This window comes from Leptosomus discolor, chromosome 3 (genome assembly GCF_034619465.1).
Source record: "Leptosomus discolor isolate bLepDis1 chromosome 3, bLepDis1.hap2, whole genome shotgun sequence".
NCBI classification, from domain to species: domain Eukaryota; kingdom Metazoa; phylum Chordata; class Aves; order Leptosomiformes; family Leptosomidae; genus Leptosomus; species Leptosomus discolor.
This window is the reverse complement of record NC_141393.1, coordinates 24,457,416-24,476,962: the sequence shown is the minus strand read 5'-3', so window position 1 is coordinate 24,476,962 and position 19,547 is coordinate 24,457,416. Positions and strand designations below refer to the sequence as shown.

At 46.7% G+C, this 19,547-nt stretch overlaps 1 protein-coding gene across 10 annotated transcripts in view; it reads left to right on the top strand.

Moving 5' to 3' along the window:
- The window catches only part of NRXN3 (neurexin 3), a 969,254-nt gene that overhangs the window by 589,685 nt on the left and 360,022 nt on the right, over positions 1-19,547 (top strand). For 3 of the 10 annotated variants that reach the window (XM_086462629.1, XM_086462632.1, XM_086462631.1), the window contains exon 1: positions 8,465-8,708. The exons of the other annotated variants lie outside the window; for them this stretch is intronic. In XM_086462629.1, the coding sequence (XP_086318755.1) occupies positions 8,465-8,708 (244 nt within the window). Of the gene's footprint in view, positions 1-8,464; positions 8,709-19,547 lie in introns of those variants that run through there. 10 annotated transcript variants of the gene reach the window in all.

Sequence of the window (19,547 nt, the reverse complement as noted above, 5' to 3'; positions counted from 1 at the left end):
TGCTTCCAGAGGCATTGATTCTACATCATTGCAAGTTAGACAACATCACCAAGAATGTTGTAAGTAAAGCATATCCTGCCTTGGCACTGAGAGGTGGACTAGATAGCCTCTTAATATTCCTGGTTGTCTTGCCTATTATAAGCCTAGTTACTTGGAGGTAAAAAAATAATTTCTACTGTGGTTGTGAGCAACTGGACTGTATACTGTGTACCACCCTGTGCGGATTGTGTAGTACAGGCACCACATGTAACAATGGCTGTTTCCTTTGGGTGAGGAGAAGGCCATCTAACGGTCTTACTGTTCGTTATGCCTGAGCCAGTAAGTTGGTTGGCCACAGACTATGCAGCATGGGCTCTTTCAGGGTTAAAAGCAGAATTGTTCCCCACAGTATCTTCTTTTGTCCTTCCAATTTTTTAGCTTTGGCTGCTCTGACCTTCTTTTTCTCTTCATCTTCTGCACACTGACAAGGTATACATCTTAGGAAATTACACCTACCAGCAGCTCCCACACGAGCAGCCTTGGCCGCAGGAGACGTTTCACTCTTTGGCTGGCTGGCAGTGAGACACTTGTGTCATTGAAAGATTTTCCCCCCTCCATCTTTCTTTGCTTTTCTTTTAATTCTTTTTTTTTTTTTTTTTTTGCGGTCAGGAGACTACAGCAAACACCAGTCACCTGGCAGTTACTGCTGCGAGATGAACAGGTGATTACAGGCAAAATCCAGGCAAGATGATAGGTGGAAGAGAGAAGAGAAGCAGAGGGGAGCCTGTGCACAGTGTCTATTAGAAAGCTTGCTTTTCGTTAGCACAGAAGCCAGTTTAAAGGAGCAAAAGCTACAGTTTTTCCAGCTTTTCCTTTCTGTGTCAGACAAGATTTCTTTGAGTGCAAAAGAAAATAAAAGTTTCCTTTCTGCTCTCAGGGGTAAAAATTAAAATAGTTCCCTATTTTTCACAGCAGATATTTTAACTGTCTATTCTCTGTTTCTTTCTACTTCATCCTTTCAGGTACTGTTTAAGTTTTAGCACTCAGAGCTCTTAAAAAATAATTCCCCAGCTCTCCTCTTCCATACTGAACATTCATTACATAAATGTTAGTTTTGCAGTGATAATATTTAGCACTAGTGTGTAAAGTGCTGGACTGGCAGACCTCAGAGATCTAAATCTAGATCTACAGAATGGATACAGCCAAGATGACAGTAGGTCACACATCCTCCTCTGTGATCTGCTGGTGTGTCTGACCTCTTGCTGCTTGAGAGTCACTCAAGGCAAGGGATTGCAGCAGCACATTATCCCAGGCAAGGCTCACACCCAGGCTGGGAACAGGCTGTCTGCCTTCACCTTGGATTGCCAACACCAGTTCCAACCACAGGGAGAGCAAGGTACACATATATTTTTGTTTCCATAAACATAGTAGTTACTTGCATCCATAGTATCAGTTGCTAGGAGTTATGCTAGAGATGAATTTGGCTCAACATAAAATGAGACTAATCGCAGAGTTGGTTAGAAGGTCATCTGCCTATAAGAGGAGGCTGTTGCGAAAAATGGAAGTCAGTTCTCAGCACATGCTACAGGTCACTACCATTTTATTCTGATATCCTTAGCGAAATATTGGTGGTAGAGGTACTGAAGTGGGAATTCTGTGACAGAAACATCAGAAAATTAAACCTTCAAGCTTCTTTCCTTCATTGGTGATTCAATATCTAAGGTCGAGCAGTGGGCAACCCTGATTTCTTCACACTTGGCCAGTCTTCTGGTTTCTGTAATCTTTCTGAGTATGAACAAACCTTTGATAAAAAGACACATTGCCTGAAATGATACAAGTAGAAGCACATTCTGTTTCTCTGCCTGACAAGATTGGAGTATCTGCCATGGAGCCAAGCTCCTACTGAGAGTGAAAGGGATAGGTGCAGTTCAGCCTTCCTGGAGGAAAAAGCTCTGCAGCTGCACAGGATCAGTTTTCTCTTGTGAGATGAGAGTCTGCCTGGCAGCATGCTGCTGACAGAAAGGCTAGAGCCTGCTTAGCCCACTTTGATAAAGTATCCCGGGGGCAGGGATTGAAGTGGTTGTGAGGCAAAAGGGGAAATGGTGTGTCCTTGAAGGAGCTCCTCACGATGGTTAAGTAAAGCAAACCAAGGCATCCTTCATTTAACACAAAGCACGTTCGTAATTACTGATCTGGTAGATGGTCCAAAGTGTGAGAAGGATCTTGTCCTAATTTCTGAGGCAGCTTTAGGAGAGAAGAAGGCTTGCTGGTGTCCTGTGCAGGTAGCCCAGGATATCTCTGTGGCACAATCAGCAAAGATTGAAAGGAGTTGCACTAGTTGCTCCTGTGTGAAGCCACTGTCGCCAGTATCTAAGCCTTTCCATTCTTTTAGGCTTTCAGACTAGCAGACTTAAGCCAAAAAAGGCACTGTTTGCTTATAAAGCTGGTCCAACATATGTTGGCTCATGCCTCAAGTCTGCAAGCTCTCTGGGGAAGGGACTCTCTGCTTCTGTTAGTTTACATAGTGCTGAGTACACTGGGTTGTCCTTTTTACATTATCTAATAAACAGGGCCAATTCTAACATGTTATTATGAGTTTGCATTAGCAAATTCTGACATTGCCTCTTTCCTGATTATAAGTGATTAATGCTTATCAAAATGAGATATATTGCTGCATTTGTATGTGTCCCCACACTTGTTCTTGCTTGTTTCCACTAACATAGGACTATAGCTGTGAAATTTCAGAAAATAAAAGTCTGAACTTTGCAAGATTTCTGGCCCTTGAATTAGACACTTGACAGAACTGAATTTGTGTCCCTGATGTTCCATCAAAGCTCTCAGTGGTTACTGTTGCTTTTGGCTAACTTACTGCTAGCCCAGGCTAACTGGTTGTAATCAGCTTGCATTTCTCTTCTCGCAAATGAACTTCAAGATCTCCCTTCACTGATGTCAATCCAGTGGCTCTGTTGAATTTACTCCCCTGGACAAAAAACCAGGCTCTGAAGCTTCTATATAGTTGCTAAGTGGTACCTTGGAGCTGAGCTGAGAAGAGAATTAGACCTGTCTTATGTCACTGGTAAGGTATAAGGCATATGCCTCAACTTTTGTAGGTAACTGGACTTACTGGATGCTAAAGGAAAGAACAGAAGCCCTGATAATGCTATTTTTTCAAAGGTACAGAACAAAACAGAGAACTACAGAGACTGCAGTGAGTTGGTTGTATGCAGAAAAAGTACTGCATAGCAGCAGCTGTATGCATGGTCTTCAGCACTGTCCTGGTGCAACTCTTCCCGTTCCCTCTGGATGAGCGGATACTGATAATTCTTTGGTATTGCTGGGTCTTACCTGCCTCTCAAGGCTACCTGCAGAGAAGCAGTGGTGACAAGGACAGTGAGGCACCAGGGACTAGTCTCAGAGCAGTTAATTCTGCCAGCAGTGCTGAGGAACTTACCAGCTTTTTGGTCACTGCTGTCCTCAGCAGTATTTGAAGTAGCTTGATAAAGACAAAGGTGTCTATATGCCAGTCCTAAGCTCTCTACAGCGTGCAATCCCCTCTGGTTTCTTTTATTTCATTTTATTAAGACTCTGTTTTAAGATCATAAGTGGAACTTTTTCTTGCCCTCCTTGTTCTTGGAAAAGTTCATTTAAAGAAAAAAAAAAAAAAAAGAATGGGACTGTTTTGAACCTCGAGAGAAACCGTTCAGTCTGGGAAAAGCGTTTGGGTGACAGGCTGTTCTAGCTGTCATTATTCTCTTAACCTTATTATATAGCAATGCACTGGCTAATGCTGTACGTCATTAGCCTCTACTGGGTGGAGCCAGACCTGTCATCTCTCTGGCAGTCACCCGTTACTGTGAAGACCTAATGGAGATTCCCCTTTGGATACAGTTTTAGAGATCTGTAATTTTAGAGCAGAGCTGACTTTTTTAGTTCTGAGTGCAGCAAAGTAATTAACAGCTAAGGTTTAATAGGAAATACAGAGGAAGTTGTACCTGCTGACACAAATAAGATAGAGTACGAACTTTCCCTGGGCTTGAAGCCACCTGGCTCTCTTTCTGGAATTTTAAAACTCAGAAACTATTGCTTTATTATTTCTAATTTCTGCAGAATATGGTGGCCCTCTGCTCTTTTAGTAAATGAAACAGATACATAAGAAATAAGACTGCTTTGCTTATAACTGTAGGGAGCAACTTACCCTGGGAAGCATTGTCCTTTAAGGCACCCATCTCAGTTCTGAAGATGGAAGGGCATTTAAAAAGACTGTATGTTTACCCAGATGAATTACACTGATAGGAAAATAGTAATGCCTCTTTTGAAGTCAATCTGGTGGGAATAATGTTGTTGAAACTTCATTTCTGACTACAAACTTCCCCAAGCCATCCAAGAAAGGAAGCTGCAATTGAAATCTGCCCTCTTCTTGCAGTGGTGCTGCTAAATAAATGAGTCACCTGTGAATTACAGGGCAGTAAATACATCCACCGACACCTAATAAAGCAAGGCAGAGTGAAGTTCCAGTACTTTACGGTGTCACCAGAACCCTATGATGTATTTATAGCCAGCTTCCCCATTTTTCCTTTTTTTATTTTTTTTTTTAATTTTTCTGTTGTAGTCCTACAGTTTGGCTTTCCTGGCATTTCTTCTTTTTGCCTAAGATGTTTTACCCAATGGTTTGCAGTGAAGGAAAGTCGGTAGGCAGAATTTTAGACAGGATGACTTTCCAGCACAGGGACAACACACAGCAGCTCTCTGTTTCTCCTTTTCAGGGCCTACCAGGCATTTTCTGTCTCTGGCCAGGGCAGTTCGAAGTGATGCTCATCTCCTTTGTACATCCCCTGCACCTAAGCTGGTGCCTCCATATGTGACGAAGGGTCGGTGGCAGATTGACTGAGAAAAAGATCAGTGATTTGTTTTGGAGCTTGGCAATTTATTGTCCATTGAGGGCTGCTTCCCACAGCAGCCCAAGAGCCAGCATGAACAGGGGCTCAAGTACGAAGAAGAGAAGAGGATGTGGACTGTTAAAGGGGAATTAAGGACCCAAGGATGCTACTGTAGTTTAGTCAACAAATAAAGTCCCTCTTCTGTTTTTTTCTCTTCCAGCAACAAGGCAAATAATTGCAGGAAAGTGGCAATTTAGAGTGTATCCATGCAGTTCCTCTGCTCTTCCCTCTAGAATTGTGCTTCCTAAAACACATCATTTTTCCATAGAAAATAATGAGTTTCCACCACTGCCTTCTGGAGAAGCAGCATTGAGTCGTCAATGTTTAGATCTGGAGTCCCTTTATAAGTGATTGATCCTGTCATGTGTGAGATGTTCTGTCCTTTTTGTAATGCTGTAGCCAGAGAAAAAGAAAGTAAAATGATGGGAGGCAGATCTTTGTTGCATTGCTGGTAACTAGCTGGATCTGAAATTTATTCAAAACAGATTTCCTATGTTTTACAAATAAGCTATTCAGTGATGTGTATTTAATACACATCCTTTCCCCTAAATCAACCTGCCTACAGTTTAACTATGTCATACTTTGTCTGTAGACTGGGTGAAAGTCAGGACTTCTGTGGCAAGGGATTCAAGGTGGCTACCAGCAGCATCCTCATGAGTCAGCAGCCTTTTGAGACTGATGTGCCTGGTTATATTCCCCCTCTTCTCCCAAGTATGGTTAGGAGCAAGGGGTGGCTTCCGCTCAAAGAAAGGATCCTTCCGGGCATCCCACCACATATATGGCAGCAACTCCAGTTTCCTCAACAAAACTCAGGGCCAGGAACAGTTGTCTTGCACAGATAAAACTGCTCTCTGCCCTGTGCACAGCACTGCAAATCTGCCAGCCAGCAGGCACCTGCACCAAAGGTTACTCACCCAGCTTTGTGTCCTATTGTGAAGAAGGCTGATAATTCACACTTTAAGGCTAACAAATAGCAACCAAATCAGTCAAACGTTTATACTACAGTATGTACTGGTTAGGATGGAGAATCTCCGTGTCTGTTCTGTTCAGTTCCCGTGTCTATCAGTCACTCGCTGGCTCAATGCCTCTAAGCCTTTGTTTCCTTATCTGCAGGATGGCAAAGTAATACCTAAAGCTGTTGAATGGCTTCATTAATAAAAGATTTTAAAGCACTCTGAAATTCTTAGGTGGCAGATGTTGGATAAATTTGAAAGTAATATTCTTGCTTTCCAGCTTTACCATCCACAATTATTGATTAAACCCAGCAAAACACTAAAGTGCTTCTGACTGCTCTAGACCCTGATTTAGATCACTTAAACTATAAGTTACTAGAAAATAAAGTACAAGCATATCAGGCTCAGCTAGAAGTAGTAGGTGTGCAACTCGGGCTGATTATTGCAAGTTACTGACGTGTTGTACCAAACAGAGATCAGTAACCAAAAAAGAAATTGCATCTCTGCGTTAGGGAAATACTTATGAAATGAGTCAAGCAGGTTTCTGAGGCACATGTGTGCACACCTACAAACATGGATCTAGAGGGGAAAACAAGGAAACTTAGTCATAAACAATTTATTCTGGTTTGAATGAATAAATGAAGGAGAGAGTGCAGTGCAAGACGTGTCCTGGGGCTGGCTGGCTCCTTTTCCAAAGCTCTTTATTGACTCTCTGAGTGATCTTGCGTAAGTCACTTCACTGTTGGTGCCTGGCTTCTCAGCGTGGCTGGGGATTTCTGCTATGCAAATTGATAGGCAATAAATTGCTTGATGATGCTACCACATTTATTTACTAATTTATAGGCTGCAAACTCTGGCTGCAGTCCTCACTCTCCGAGAATTAAGTGCAAATATACCTGTTTGGACTCAGCCTATTGTTGTAGGACCATTAAAAAAAAAAAAAAAAAAAAAATCTCTCTAAAAGCAGTGTGGAGTTCCAGTGAGCGCGGTCATTGCTGGGCCTCGCTTTGCTTCTGTGCAGCTGCGGCCAGAGGACGAGCACTAGGACGGGGCGGCGCGGCGCGGGGGCACGCTGTTCATTAAGCGCGTCCCAACGGCATCGCAGAGGGCCGAGTACCGGCTGCGCCCCCCGCCCCGCTGCCGGCCGCACACGTCCCGCCGGGCTCCTGCCCCCGCGGCTCCTCCAGCTGCGCGCCCGCGGAGACCCGTCCCTGCGCGGCAGAGCGGCACCGCGGCGTGAGAGGAAGGGCCCGTGGGAAGCGCGCACGTCCCGGCCCCGCACGGACAGGGTGGGCGCGTTTCCCCAGGGGCTGCTTGGGCCGGGCCGCTGGTTCCCCGGTGCGGGGCGACGCGAGACGAGGCGCTCCCCTCCGCTGGGGCAGCGCTGGGAACTCCTTTGCGAGCAGTTTTTGAGGTCCGAGGTGGTTCCCGCTGCTGACAGCGGCGCGGCCGCCCCCCGCAAGCCCACGCCCCCCGCCTCGCACTGCGGGGCCGGGCCCGGACTGGGACCCCCCGCCCGGCGGAGCCGGGGGCGGCGGGCGCGTGTGTGAGGAACCGGCGCATGAATGGCGGGGGCGGTGCCGTCCCCCGGCCCCGCCTCCCCCCGGAGCCAGCCAGTCCCTCTGCGGAGAGCTGCTTGCCGCCCTCATTGGCTCGCCGGGCCGGGAGATTTGCATACAGCTCGCCCATTCGTGGAGCCGCTTCCCCGGCCGCCCCGGCTGCGCTTCACCTGCGCCGCCGAGTTGCCCGCACTTGGCGCGCCGGCCGCCAGCATCCCGCCCCCGGCTCCGCTCGCTCCGCGCCCTGCTCCGCGCCCCGCCCCGCCCCGCCGCGCCGCGCCGCGCCGCCGGACCCGCGCCGCCCGGCCCTCCGGCCTCTCCTCCGCGCCCGCCCGCCCGCCCGGGAAGACCTGGCGTTGCCCTCCCCGGCTGCGCAGGGTTAATCGGCTTGAGCACTCGGTCGCCTGGATCCGGTGGAAGGAGGATAACAACAACCCAGATCTCTGTGTGTGCGCGCGCGTGTGCGTGTGCCTAGCAGTTCTGCATTGCAACACTTGCTAGTGGAGAAGCAACAGAAACCCCTTGGAATTGGGATAAAAAAAAAAAAAAATCAAAAATTTACCTGGGGTCTCTGGCTTATTTCTTCTTTTTCGTTTTCAGTAGTCCCTCTCAGCAAAGTGAGAGGCAGGGATCGCAGGCAGGGAAAAGTCCTCAAGGACCCCGTGATCCTGGAGGAACCTGACAAGTGCAAGCTCCAGGACCCTCGCGCTGACATGTGCGGCTTTCCTGCGCTCTCCTGGAGGCTCCGTTCGGCCGCGGGGTTCCTGGCACAGTAGATCCAGCCCTGGGAAACGGCGCGTCTTATTCTTCTGTGTGTGGTTACTATCCTTCCCCCTTCCCTCCCCTTCCCTCCTAGCACTCGCTCTCTCGCACAGACACATACTGTCTCTTTGCCTCTTGAACACACACGCACACCCTAGAGCCTCGGAAGCGACTCTCCTTTCTGCTAGCATGGGTCCCCTGGCATCATGAACCTTATCCTCTCTCCCTGGCTGGAATTCAGACTGCTCGTCTGTAGGTGTCCTGTGCCTTGACCATGCACCTGAGAATAGACCCCAGCATTTGCCCGGGACGCCGCCCCGCCTGGACCCTGTGGATGTGCTCCCTCTTTTGGGGATGTATCGTCAGCTCTGTGTGGAGTTCCTCTAACGTGGCTTCTTCTGCCTCCTCTTCCTCGTCTGTATCTCAGGCTCAGTATGAGCATCACTTCCACGGCAGCAAGCACCACTCTGTGCCTATCTCTATCTACCGCTCCCCTGTCTCCCTCCGAGGAGGACACGGTGGGTTCCCGCTCTTGTTTCTTTCTAACCTTTTTGCAGAGCAGCTGGAGCAGCAGAAGGGGAACAGGGACGATGGCTGAGACTCCGGGGGAGGGGGGTCCTCCCAGCCCCTCATATTTCTGCCGTTACCTCCCCTCTCCGTTAACCCCCCCCCCCCCCCCCCCCTTTCCTCCCCAGCCCCTTCCCCGAGCAGAGCCCAGGGCTGAGGACGGGCCGCTTCCAGAGCCAACTTCCCCGCCCGGCGTGGTCCGGCAGGACGGAGGAGGGAGGGCTGGCGGGGCCGGGGCGGGCTCGGGCCGCTCCGCGCCGGGCGGCAGCGCCGCACACCTCGGGCAGGTGGAGGGGAACCTGCTCCCACCCCGCTGGGGCTGGGGGTCCTCCGAGAGGGGATCGCCAGCTCCCTGGCTCCCGGCCCTAGCGGACTCGTAGCCGCTGACGCGGTCCTCGCAGCAGCGCATCTTCCCAGACGTGGCCTCCCCGGGTGCCCCGCTGCGGGAGGGCCGGCCGGGGGCTCGGGGCAGGCGGTGCCGTGGCTGCTCCCCTCCGCTGCCTTGCCCTGCCTGCTCGCTCGCAGCCTGCCTTGGGGAAGCTGTCGGGTGGCTCGGGGTGTACAAAGAAAGGAAAGGCGAGGTCTCCCTACTCCTGCTCCCGGCTCCCTGCTTCGTGCGGACAGTGGCTTCCCGGGAAACCCAGGAGCCGGAAATAATAGGGAGTGGGTTTCCACTCCGGCAGCTAGGGAGAAAGGGAAGAGGGGGTCTGAGGGACGCCAAGGGCGGGGAGGGGGGAACCCGCCAGCATCCTGCCCCTGAAATGCTGAGCAATGCTCAGCAGCTGGACCAGCACTGCCTCTTGCCCAGATCTCCTGAGTCTCCCCACCCTGAGAGGAGTTGGCCCAGGTCTGGTTGACATGGGGGCTCCCTCTCATCTCCACCTTCCCCTCTGTGTCCTCTCTGTCCTGTGTCCCTTGGCTTCTACCTTCAGCCACATCAGCCGGGAGACGCAGGCAGGCCAGAGTCTGGCCCTTTCCCTGCATGGCTGCAGGTCAGGGTCAGGTCTGGCCAAGGTGTGCATTCCACAGCAGTTCTGCTCTGCTACCTTTTACGCAAAGGTAGTGATATACTGGAAAGGCAGTTAAAGTCTCTGCCTTTTTACCGAGCTCTGTCCTTCTCCCTCCCAGATTGCTTTTCCTTTAGCTTTTCCTGTTGGAAACCCTTTTGGGCAGGGACTGGCTGATCCCTCATATCCCTCACTTTGGCACAGTAGGCACTCTCTCACATGGTCCTTGAGTATTACTGCAGATACTGGGGCTCCTGCTGCTAATGATTAATAACGGGTAACTGAGTTTCACATGGGTCTGGCATGGCCCTGGTTCCCTTCCTGTGTGGGGCCTGAATGTATTTCTCTTACTTTTTGGGTTCTCTTGAACTTTGGGGTAGAAGTGGGAGATGGATAGACTGACAGGATGCTGCCACTTGTGTCTGCAGAACTGTCTGCGCACCTCCAGCTCAACCCATTTCGCCCAGTGCCATTTCAGTCGCGAGTCCTCACCTCTGCGGCGCGGTGCTATTTGCAGCACCCTGGGCTCCCCCCTCCCACACTGCCAGAGCACCAGCAACCTGCCCTGCAGTGCTCCCAGCCACCCTCTTCCCATGCCCTCCAGCAGCTCTGCCAAAAAGCACCTCCTGCTAGTGCAGCCCTGCTCTGCTGGTGCTCAGTTGTGACCCACAGCATCTGCCTCCTGGCTTTGTTCCTGAGCTCGTTCCCTCTCCAATGCACCTCGGCTCAGACTTGCAATACTGAGCTCCTTCTACAACTCTGCCAGTGTACCTATACCCTTAATTGGAGGTCCATTCATTGCTGTGCCATTTGAACTCTTCAGACCGCTCTGCTGGTCATCCAAGTGCTTATCCGTGACACTCCAGGTTTCAATATCCCTGTAACCCTGACACAGCTCTGCTAGCCATCCTAGCGCCTGCTGCAGCCATGTCATGCGGCATTTCACCCAACTGTCCTAGGGCTCTCCCCTCCCTTCCCCTCTCCTTCCAAACGGCCCTCTCCCTCATTTCTAATGCTGGTTGTTCTTCTTCTGGTCCTGCATAGATGTGCTTCTATAGCTGAGTGCTCCTATGATGGAAGGGGATAGCAAAGTCTGGCTCATAGGTCACTTGTGAGGAAAGGAGAGAAGGATGATGTTGCAAAACATGATAGTGGTTAGCCTTGATGTAAAAGGCAGGCAGTAGTCTGTGGGAGAATCCACAGTCTGCTTCCTGGTCAAGTGATAGTTCTTTTCTCCTTGGTGACTTTTCCATCTGCCCTAAAAGCCCAGCAAAGCCTCATTTAAGAGCCCTGAGCAAAAGCTGTTATCAACTTCAGTGAGAGACAGGCATTTTTTTCCTGTGTCCTCATTGCAGTAAGGAATCAAGGGAAATGGAGAGCTTGGGGAGCTCAGGCTGGTACGTAAGCCAGCCTGAGATTTTCTTTTTCCTTTCCTAATCATGCCGTGTAGCAAAGCTAGCATGGAAACCCCCTTTGGCCATCAGTAAGGGGGGGGGGGGGAAGGAAGAGATTGGAAAAAGAAACCACAAAGACAGCTGGTCTTGTAAACACATGCGTGGTTTATTTTTGTGTTTTCTTTCACTGTTGCACAACAGAGGCCCTTGGAATTTGGATCCGTGACAGTGTTGAGGAGTCAGATCCCAGGGAGGCCATGCAGTACCTGTGTTTCCTGGGATTTTTTTTTTTTTTTTTTTTTTCTGGAGTTAAATAAAAAAATCATTCTAACTCCTGCCCTACTTGGTGGCTACATTCATACTGGTTTTGGAAGGAATCAGGTCAGGATCATGGCCACCCTGCTGTGTTGTCTCCTAGTCCTGCAGTGCTGACCACCGGGACTCAGTCTTGTATTTAAACATATTTTCCTTTTTTCTTCTACATCCTGGTGGATTTCATTCTGTTTGAAGAAACAGATTAGTATCTAGTACAGAGGAAAAGTAAATGTCTTGCAAGCAGTGAACAGTTGTTTGGAGTCTGTGTTTAGTGCTCTGTTAAAATCAGTGGAAAACCTTCTTGTGGCTTAACTTGGAGAGGACTGGGCTCAGATTTGGCAGTCGTTGCTGCAATGGTGTTATGAGAGTTAATTCTGAAATCACCGAGCTGGTGCTTTCCGGTAGTTGAGCTGCAAATGTAAAACTTGGCACAATGCATCTTCTCAAGGAGAAACTCCTTGTAACAGGTTTACCTCCCTGTCAGCAGGGGAGTGAGCCTGGCCAGACAGGGGACTTCAGCAAGTCAGAAGAAATCTTTTTTTCCATGTGAGGACCTTCCTAGACTGGCAGAATCTTTCTCCCTGAACAACAGGAAGGGAAAGTAACAGTTCTTTGTTTCACTAAGAGCTTGTGACACAGAGAGAGGAATAAAATCCAGCCATGGAAGAAAGTTGGGGCTGTGTTTATTGAAAGTCCCTATGTGCTGAATGCTCCTGCCTCCCCTTAGCTGTTTAGCACCCTGCTGGGTCAGCTGCTTCACCAGAGCCTGCAGCAGTGGCTTCACAGCCCCTCTTTCCACGTCCTCATCGCCTCAGCTGATGAATAATTCATGCCTCTGGTTGACAGATAAAATGAGGAGATTTGTGCGCGTTTTGTCTTAGTGATGAATTAATTAATTTAGTTTCTCCTTTTCTCCTCCAGTTTTTTCTCTGGCCCTCCTTAATGGATGGGGAGCAGGGGTACACAGAGGTGACCTGTGATAGCTTGTGCAGATTGCCTCAGCCTTCAGAGGACTGCTGTGCAGGGGCAGCTATGGGAGCAATGGTGGGCGTGGGGGTGTTTCTCTTTTGGTTTGCACTTTGTGGGGACTAGCCTTGCTCAGGCTGTTGCACAAGTCAGAGAAAAAAGTGAAGGCTTGTTATGAGGACTGGTAATGAGCAGGCACCAGATCTTGTAAGCATAACTCTCAGGCCTTAGTCAGTTCTTCTAAGTTCTGTCATTTATATGAAGCATTTTCATGTCTTATGTCTTTTTTTAAAATTAGCAAGTGAGAACGAATGCTTGGTCAAATTGAGAGTGTTTCCGTAAAATAGGCAGGTATTCTGCAAACCAATGTCAAAGCTTGCCACACACAGCTATGACAGTGTACCCCCTTTATAATACATATGTCCTACTTCTTGCTGCTCTTCCAGGGTGACCTATTCCTCATCTCAAGTGTCTTTGTTACTGCAATCCTGCCTTTTCTATAAAATAGAAAACTAATTCCCAGTCCTTGGCGCTGCCTATTCCCCAGCACCGATCAGGACCTTCCTTGTTCCCCCATCATCAGGAGATTACTTTGAGCAAAGATTGGTAGCTTTAACAAAAGGGAAAAAATCATTCTATACAGAGCAGTCAGTGATCCAGTAAAATTAACTTCATTCAGAGCTGAAATTAGGGTTGCAGTTCTTGCAAAGGTGAAAAGCTATAAGTCTGTCTACTTTCTGTGGCTCGCCTCTAGCCTCCTATCAACAATGAAGCCTCATTTTTGAATGAAAGACTAGTGATTCTGTATGCCTGAATGTTTACATTCCCTTCCTCAGAGACATCAACGACTAATATTTTTAAAGAAAGGCGAAGTCTGCTTAAATTGTCTCAAGATGGCTATCCAGAAATCCAAGCATCCAAACTCACTAGTCCCTTCTAGTGTTGTTTATGTGATCACAGCTGAGCTTTGCCCCGCTGTGCTGCATCGCTGTAGCTCTTCTGAGAAAGCTCAGCATTCGATAGGTGAACACAGGAAAATTCTGGTATATGCGAAAGCTGTTTCCTCAAAATGAGGTTGCTATTTGGCTTACTCTCTGCATACTTTTATGTGAAACAGTTAATGATCAGGTGCTTTGACTTCTCATTCTGTGCACATTATTAACTATTCCCAACTTGGGATAGCTTGTGTTGATCTGCAAAATTGAAACATAAGTTTGTTCACCTGGTACTTGATCCTGGGAGATCCAGTGATCTTGTGAGATCTGGAACTTGTGAAACCTAATGTTATTGTTGAATCCTGTCATTCTGATTTAATGTATGTCTCTGTGCTTTTTGAAACATTGCTCAGACCCATGCTGCTGAAGGGACAGTCTCTTCAGAAGCATTTAAAAAAAACCCTCTTCTGATAGCTACTTGGTGCTTGTTCAGTTTCTTATAGTGCATTTTGCAAAAGTGGGAATGCTAGTCCTGAGTCAGAATTAGATCAGGGCTCTCTTCCTCCTTATATTTCCTTTGCAATTTTGACTGGAAAGAGGTTTCTTCTTCTCTTTATCATTTCTGCTTTTGGGTAATATAGCCCTGACTTGTCAAGCAACTGCCACATTCTACTGCAGAGGTGACTGCATTTCAAAGACAGATGAAGGATCCTGCTGTATGCTTTGTATAGGCATTGAAGTTATAAAGAATAGTGGGTTATGTGACACAAGCTACACAGTCAGAATGCTGCAGAATAAGAATGGTACTTTTTAAAATATTTCTACATTTAAAAAATGGAAGAAATTTTTCTTAAAGATGCTGGCCATATTCCTTGTTGGTTTTTTTTTTTTTCCTTTCTCTTCCTTTGCTGTAATGTGAAAATACATGCTTGAACAATGTTATGATAGTCACTAGGTTATTACATACTGTGCTGTTGGAAGCTCCAAATTCCTTACACAGGTCTCACTAGAAGCACGAAGAAGTACCTAGGTCACCTAAGGCGAGAATACTGACAAGAGCAGGATAGTTTCCAGCTGGCGGAGGGGAAGCTCTGTGGTTTGCCATACAGAAGGTAACCGAATAAAGAGCTGGAGCTTCTAAGTGTGAGGAACAGAAGTTTTGTCTGGGAAGTATGCAGGATGACTATTCTGTTCTCTGCAGTTCTGTGTGCTGTGCCTTAAGAAGACCAGCTCCCCATATAGTTGCCCAGGATGAGAGTCCTGTGCTGGTTGGCAGACATTTTTTCCTTTTGCATTTCTGTTGTTCTGATGGGCTTTGGTAACTATGAAAGGTCACTTGCACTAGAGAGAAAAAGGTGGTTTTCATGTCTTCTGTGTAACCTCTGCACACAAGACACGCTGTTGACCAATGACTCCAATTTGTTAAATGACCTTGGTGAAACATTACTTTTCTTTCTGAATTGTTTTCTTCATCTGTGAAATGAAGAGAAAACCATTTATCTCCTAGGTGAGGTAAGTCCTGATGCACCTGTGTTCTTTGAGATCGCTGGCAGGGAGCCACGGAAGTGTATGAAATCCCAGTAGTCCTCTTGGGCTTTAGATGTTGGAGCAACTTAAAAGAGCAGCTTGCTTCAATCTCTTCCTGAAGGACAAGCAAGGCACCTTCAAATTCTGGACATAGATCCCAGTAGCATTTTCCCTCATGGCTTTAAAGCCTGGACAGGCTCTAGTGCCAAATGCCAGCACTGGTGATTCTGAAGGAGCAGGAGAGCATTTTGGCCGGAGTGCTGGCTGTGCCGAATGCCAGGCAGCTGCCAGAGCCAGGGGCCTGCGATTCACCATGGCTCCCTCGCCACTCTTGCAGATTACTTCTCTTGCACTCCGTACGGGTGTGTGTGTTGGTTTTGTGCATTAAAACATAACTACTTATACCCCTGAGTGACTTTCCCCCAAACTATGAATTTAAAGTACTTCCGACACTGCCTTTTAGAATTTGAATATAATTATATGCTTTGGGTGTAAATTGTGGTTTTTGCTACGTAAGAAACTAATGGAAATGATCTGCCTGTTCCTGTAGTTTGCAGATTATACGCTTTAGATCTGGGGATGTATATTTAGGCTGCTTTTCTGTATGGTGTATTAAAATGAAAATGAAGTTGGTGTGAGTTTTAGTGATTGCTAAGCATGAATAGCAGGCTGATAAAGGACATTACTAAATTGATCCAGCACTAAGGTTTACTTTATGATCTCTTAGTTTTGGACCTTTCCTCTCTGCATTCTCTCTCTGTTGGAGAACAGGAGAGTGGAAAGCGTTTCACAGTCTATAGGGGGCCTTCTGTCTGCAGAAGCTGAAGGGACAGGGTGAATGAATCAGAAAGACATAAGATGTTGCTAAAAAAAGACCCTTCTCTTATTCTGTGAATACCACATGATAAAGAATCAGGGAAGACTTTGTTTTCTAGAGAGCTCAGGAAAAGAGTACCATCAAGCTGACTCGCCTGTTTAGTCAACAGGCCAGGCTCCATTGCAGAGTAAATCTGTTCCCATGCTATCCTTGGAACATGGTTTTGAATTTAGAACAAATTTAGCATATCTACATTAAGCAGATCAGATTACTGGAAGGGGAAATGAGGTGAAATTTGGTTTTTTCCAATAGTTTGATCTTTAACATCATGCTGGATGACATCAACCAATTGTCTAGACGTGCTTGGTGAACCCTTTTGTTCTTTGCTCATCTGCTGTGCAGCCCAACAAGGGTTTTCATGACTCCCTGTCATGGCTGGAGTCTGCAGTTACAGCAGCCTGCTGCTCCTGCTCCAGCTGGTTTGCTTAATGACCTCAGCCAGTGGAGACATTACAGGGATGATGTCTGGAAATGTTTCTGTCTAGCTGGTTCTGCAGGTTTGCTGTTTCAGCTACCAGATGTTTCAGTGCACAAATGTCCTCACTGCTGGTGAAGGCTTCAAACCATAGCGTGAGGGCAAAGCAGCAGAGTACAGAAATTTCCCAAGTAGCATTGGGAAGGCAGTTACAGTGTGGTTAAGGGAGAGAACACATAGTAAGCTGTGTATCACACACACTGGTCATTAACAGTGTTTCTCCTTACCTCACCTATAGAGCATACATAAGCATGGCTTTAGAGAAGCCAAGTCTACCGGTGTTTTATTAAAATTGAGAACTTTCAGCACTGCTCATTTTGTCAAGCAGGAAGAGTGGCTTCTTAAGCGTGTACGTATGCTAGCAAATGTTGCAAGATGGTTTGAGATCTGCCTGCCTTCTGCAGGGCAAGTGAACATGTTTGACTAAAACAAGAATTGAGCTGAAATTGTTGAAGAAATGCAAGTGTTCTCAAAGAAAAGAATAGTAATTTTAAAAGACTGATTCATTTTGATTCAATTGTTATGCTGCCTAGACTATACATAGAAAATGGGTTCTGCTAAGGTCTCCGCTTGGCTATCTGCTTTGGAAAGATTCTCACTGTCTGGTTGAACATTCAGGAATCCCTGTGTTTATTGGATTAAAACCGCTGAAATTATTGTACTTCATCTTCTGTAATTTCCATGAGTTATGGTGAGCATCTGAGACAGTTTCACTCCAAAGACTATTGGAGCTTGTAGTTATACTGACACATTTCTGACCTACAAGCACTGTAGGTCTTTTAGTATCTGGTGAAGTGAAAGTGGAAACAGTAGGTAAAAACCTGACATTTTCCTCTTTCCTTTGTTTGTAGTTCTTGATTTACTTGTCTAATGGTAGCCCATTTTACCTTTTCTCACATTCTGATTATGCTACTGATAATTATGCTGTCTGGGTATTTCACAGAAGAGTTTGTCATTCACTGCTGTCCACTGAGTGCAGTGTTTAGGAATGCTGGTGGCCTGGACAAGGCCTAGAGAAATCTTAAGTTTATGTGACCTACATCTAGTCATCTCTTTCCATAACCTCTCTGTAGGATTGCAGGAGGACCCCCTGCTCATCCAGTATCATCTTTTCTTTGTAGTTAAGTAATGAATGCCAAAGCTATTCCAAGTTTCCCCGATCTTGCTCCCCTGTCTGCAGTCCAGCATATTTCCGTCAGTGTAGGTTTGCAAGATACTGATGGCTTTGAACGCCTTTTCACTTTTTATTATCTCACCACGGTGTCTGCTCTCCTTCCTATGCCTTCATGCATTCAGAGGCAGTTCATTAGAGGCAAGGAAAAGGCAAAGAAATTAATTTTCCTTGAGAAATGTATTCAGCACCTTATACAGACTTGAAGAAGAGAAGCAGAGCAGAGAATTCTTACTATCTTCTTTTCAAACTTTTTTTTTTCCTGTGGAGAATCTGGAGAAAAAATGTCTGTGCCCTGCAAGCATCCCTTTACCTGGTGACTTGCTTTTCTGACATTAGGCACTACAAGCATGACAGGCTTGCAGAGGCCTGGAATAGAGTAAGGTGAATGGGGGTGCCTGTTCTCCAGAATTGTTGTGTATTGGTTTAGGAAACAGAGAATACGTCTTGTGACCGAAGATCAGCGTGGCAAATTCTACTCAGATGAATGCCAGTAGTGTATATCTAAGTGTATTTCATTTCAGGTAATTGTTATTCCAGACAAGTTGGTTTCTACTTAACAAACCATAGACGCAGGCTACTTTTCCTGGCCCAGTCATTAGAAAACATACACTGGCAAAATGAGCAGCTTTCCCTACTGGACTAATTAATACTTGATAGCCGATTTACAGAAATGGTGAAAACCTGAGCCTGTTGCGCATTCCTTGGTGAGAACTTTTGCCGTTGATGTCAGTGAAGCCATATCCCACTTGGCATTGGGCAATGCTGACGAGGTCTTTCCTCAGCAGCAGCAGGGAGCAGAACTGAGGACAAGTGCCCCCAAATTTTTCCCCTATCTCTGCCACTGTATGGTGAGTTTTAGGGGCACATCATACATTGCCAGGTGTTTCAGTTTCCCTGTGCTGTAGTGCAGAAATGTGATGAGTATTTAAAATCCTTTTAGATCCTGACATAACCCATCTGAAAGGAACAGCACTTTATTGCTATCATTTTTTCCCAGTGTACTGGAAGGATATTTTTGAACTTCTGCTGGGATATTTTGTCCTTTGAATTTAGGGACTATCACAGTGCTATAGCTCCTCATACTGTCTTTGGATGAAGTCCCGGGAATTCATCCCTGTAATGTCCTGAGAAGGATTGGTGCCTTTTTATGCACCCAGTTCTGTAAAGAAATGTTGACCCTCATCCCAAGAATACAGTGTCAGAAAAATGGGGAATGCCTGGGCTGTGTGGTTGAATGCAGTGTTATGCTTCAGTCATTTCTTTCTGAGACCAAGTGATTCTCTGCTGCTGGTGACGGTTTCATTTACTGCTTCAAGAAGCATTTCAGACATGCATTTCTCTTCAGTGGTTCCAGAAATCTGGGGGGATTTTTTACACCAGTGACCCAAAGAGCTGACCACATCACACTACCTTCTGCTTTCAGTTCACCGTCTTCTGCTTCTGTGACAAGTTAGAGCTTGTCTGCAACTGTTCAATCGATTCATTTTGCTAAAAATTGTGAAGAAAATTATCAATGTGATTTCAGCTAGTGAGGGAAAGAAGAGGGGAGGGAAAGAAGAGGAGGAAGATGGAAATTAAGCTGAAGTGTATATCAGTTAAGGGTAAGATTCCCATTCTTTCCCTTTGTTAGAAGTAGAGGAGGCAAGGATTATCAGAAGAATCATTAAAGATCCAAGTAGTTCTCAACAAAAAGGCATAGACAATTTGAAGCTGTAGGGAAAAATACACTAAAGAATCAGGGAAGGAAGGAGCAAAATCAGAGCTCAGCAGCAGGGCTCCCCTGTGGGCTTCTCTTGATCTGAGCTGAGGAGGTTCAGGGTGCTCTGCAGAAGGCTGTGGGGTCTGCAACTTGACCGCCAGAGCCCCCATGCTGCTGATCTTTTAGCCACACACTTTTTTGACCTCGGACCTAGATTTTAAAGTATGCTATATGTTTTTACAAATCCAGCTACCGTGATGACTGAAACACCCATTTAGCCTTTTTTTTTTTTCACCATTGCCTGTGTTCTTGTAAGTCTTATTGCCAGTATCTAGAACAAGACATTAGTACGTTTTGCTTACTACCTATCCGTCTAAAGTGTCAAGGCACTTTTTAAAAAAATTATTTTCTGTGGAGGGAG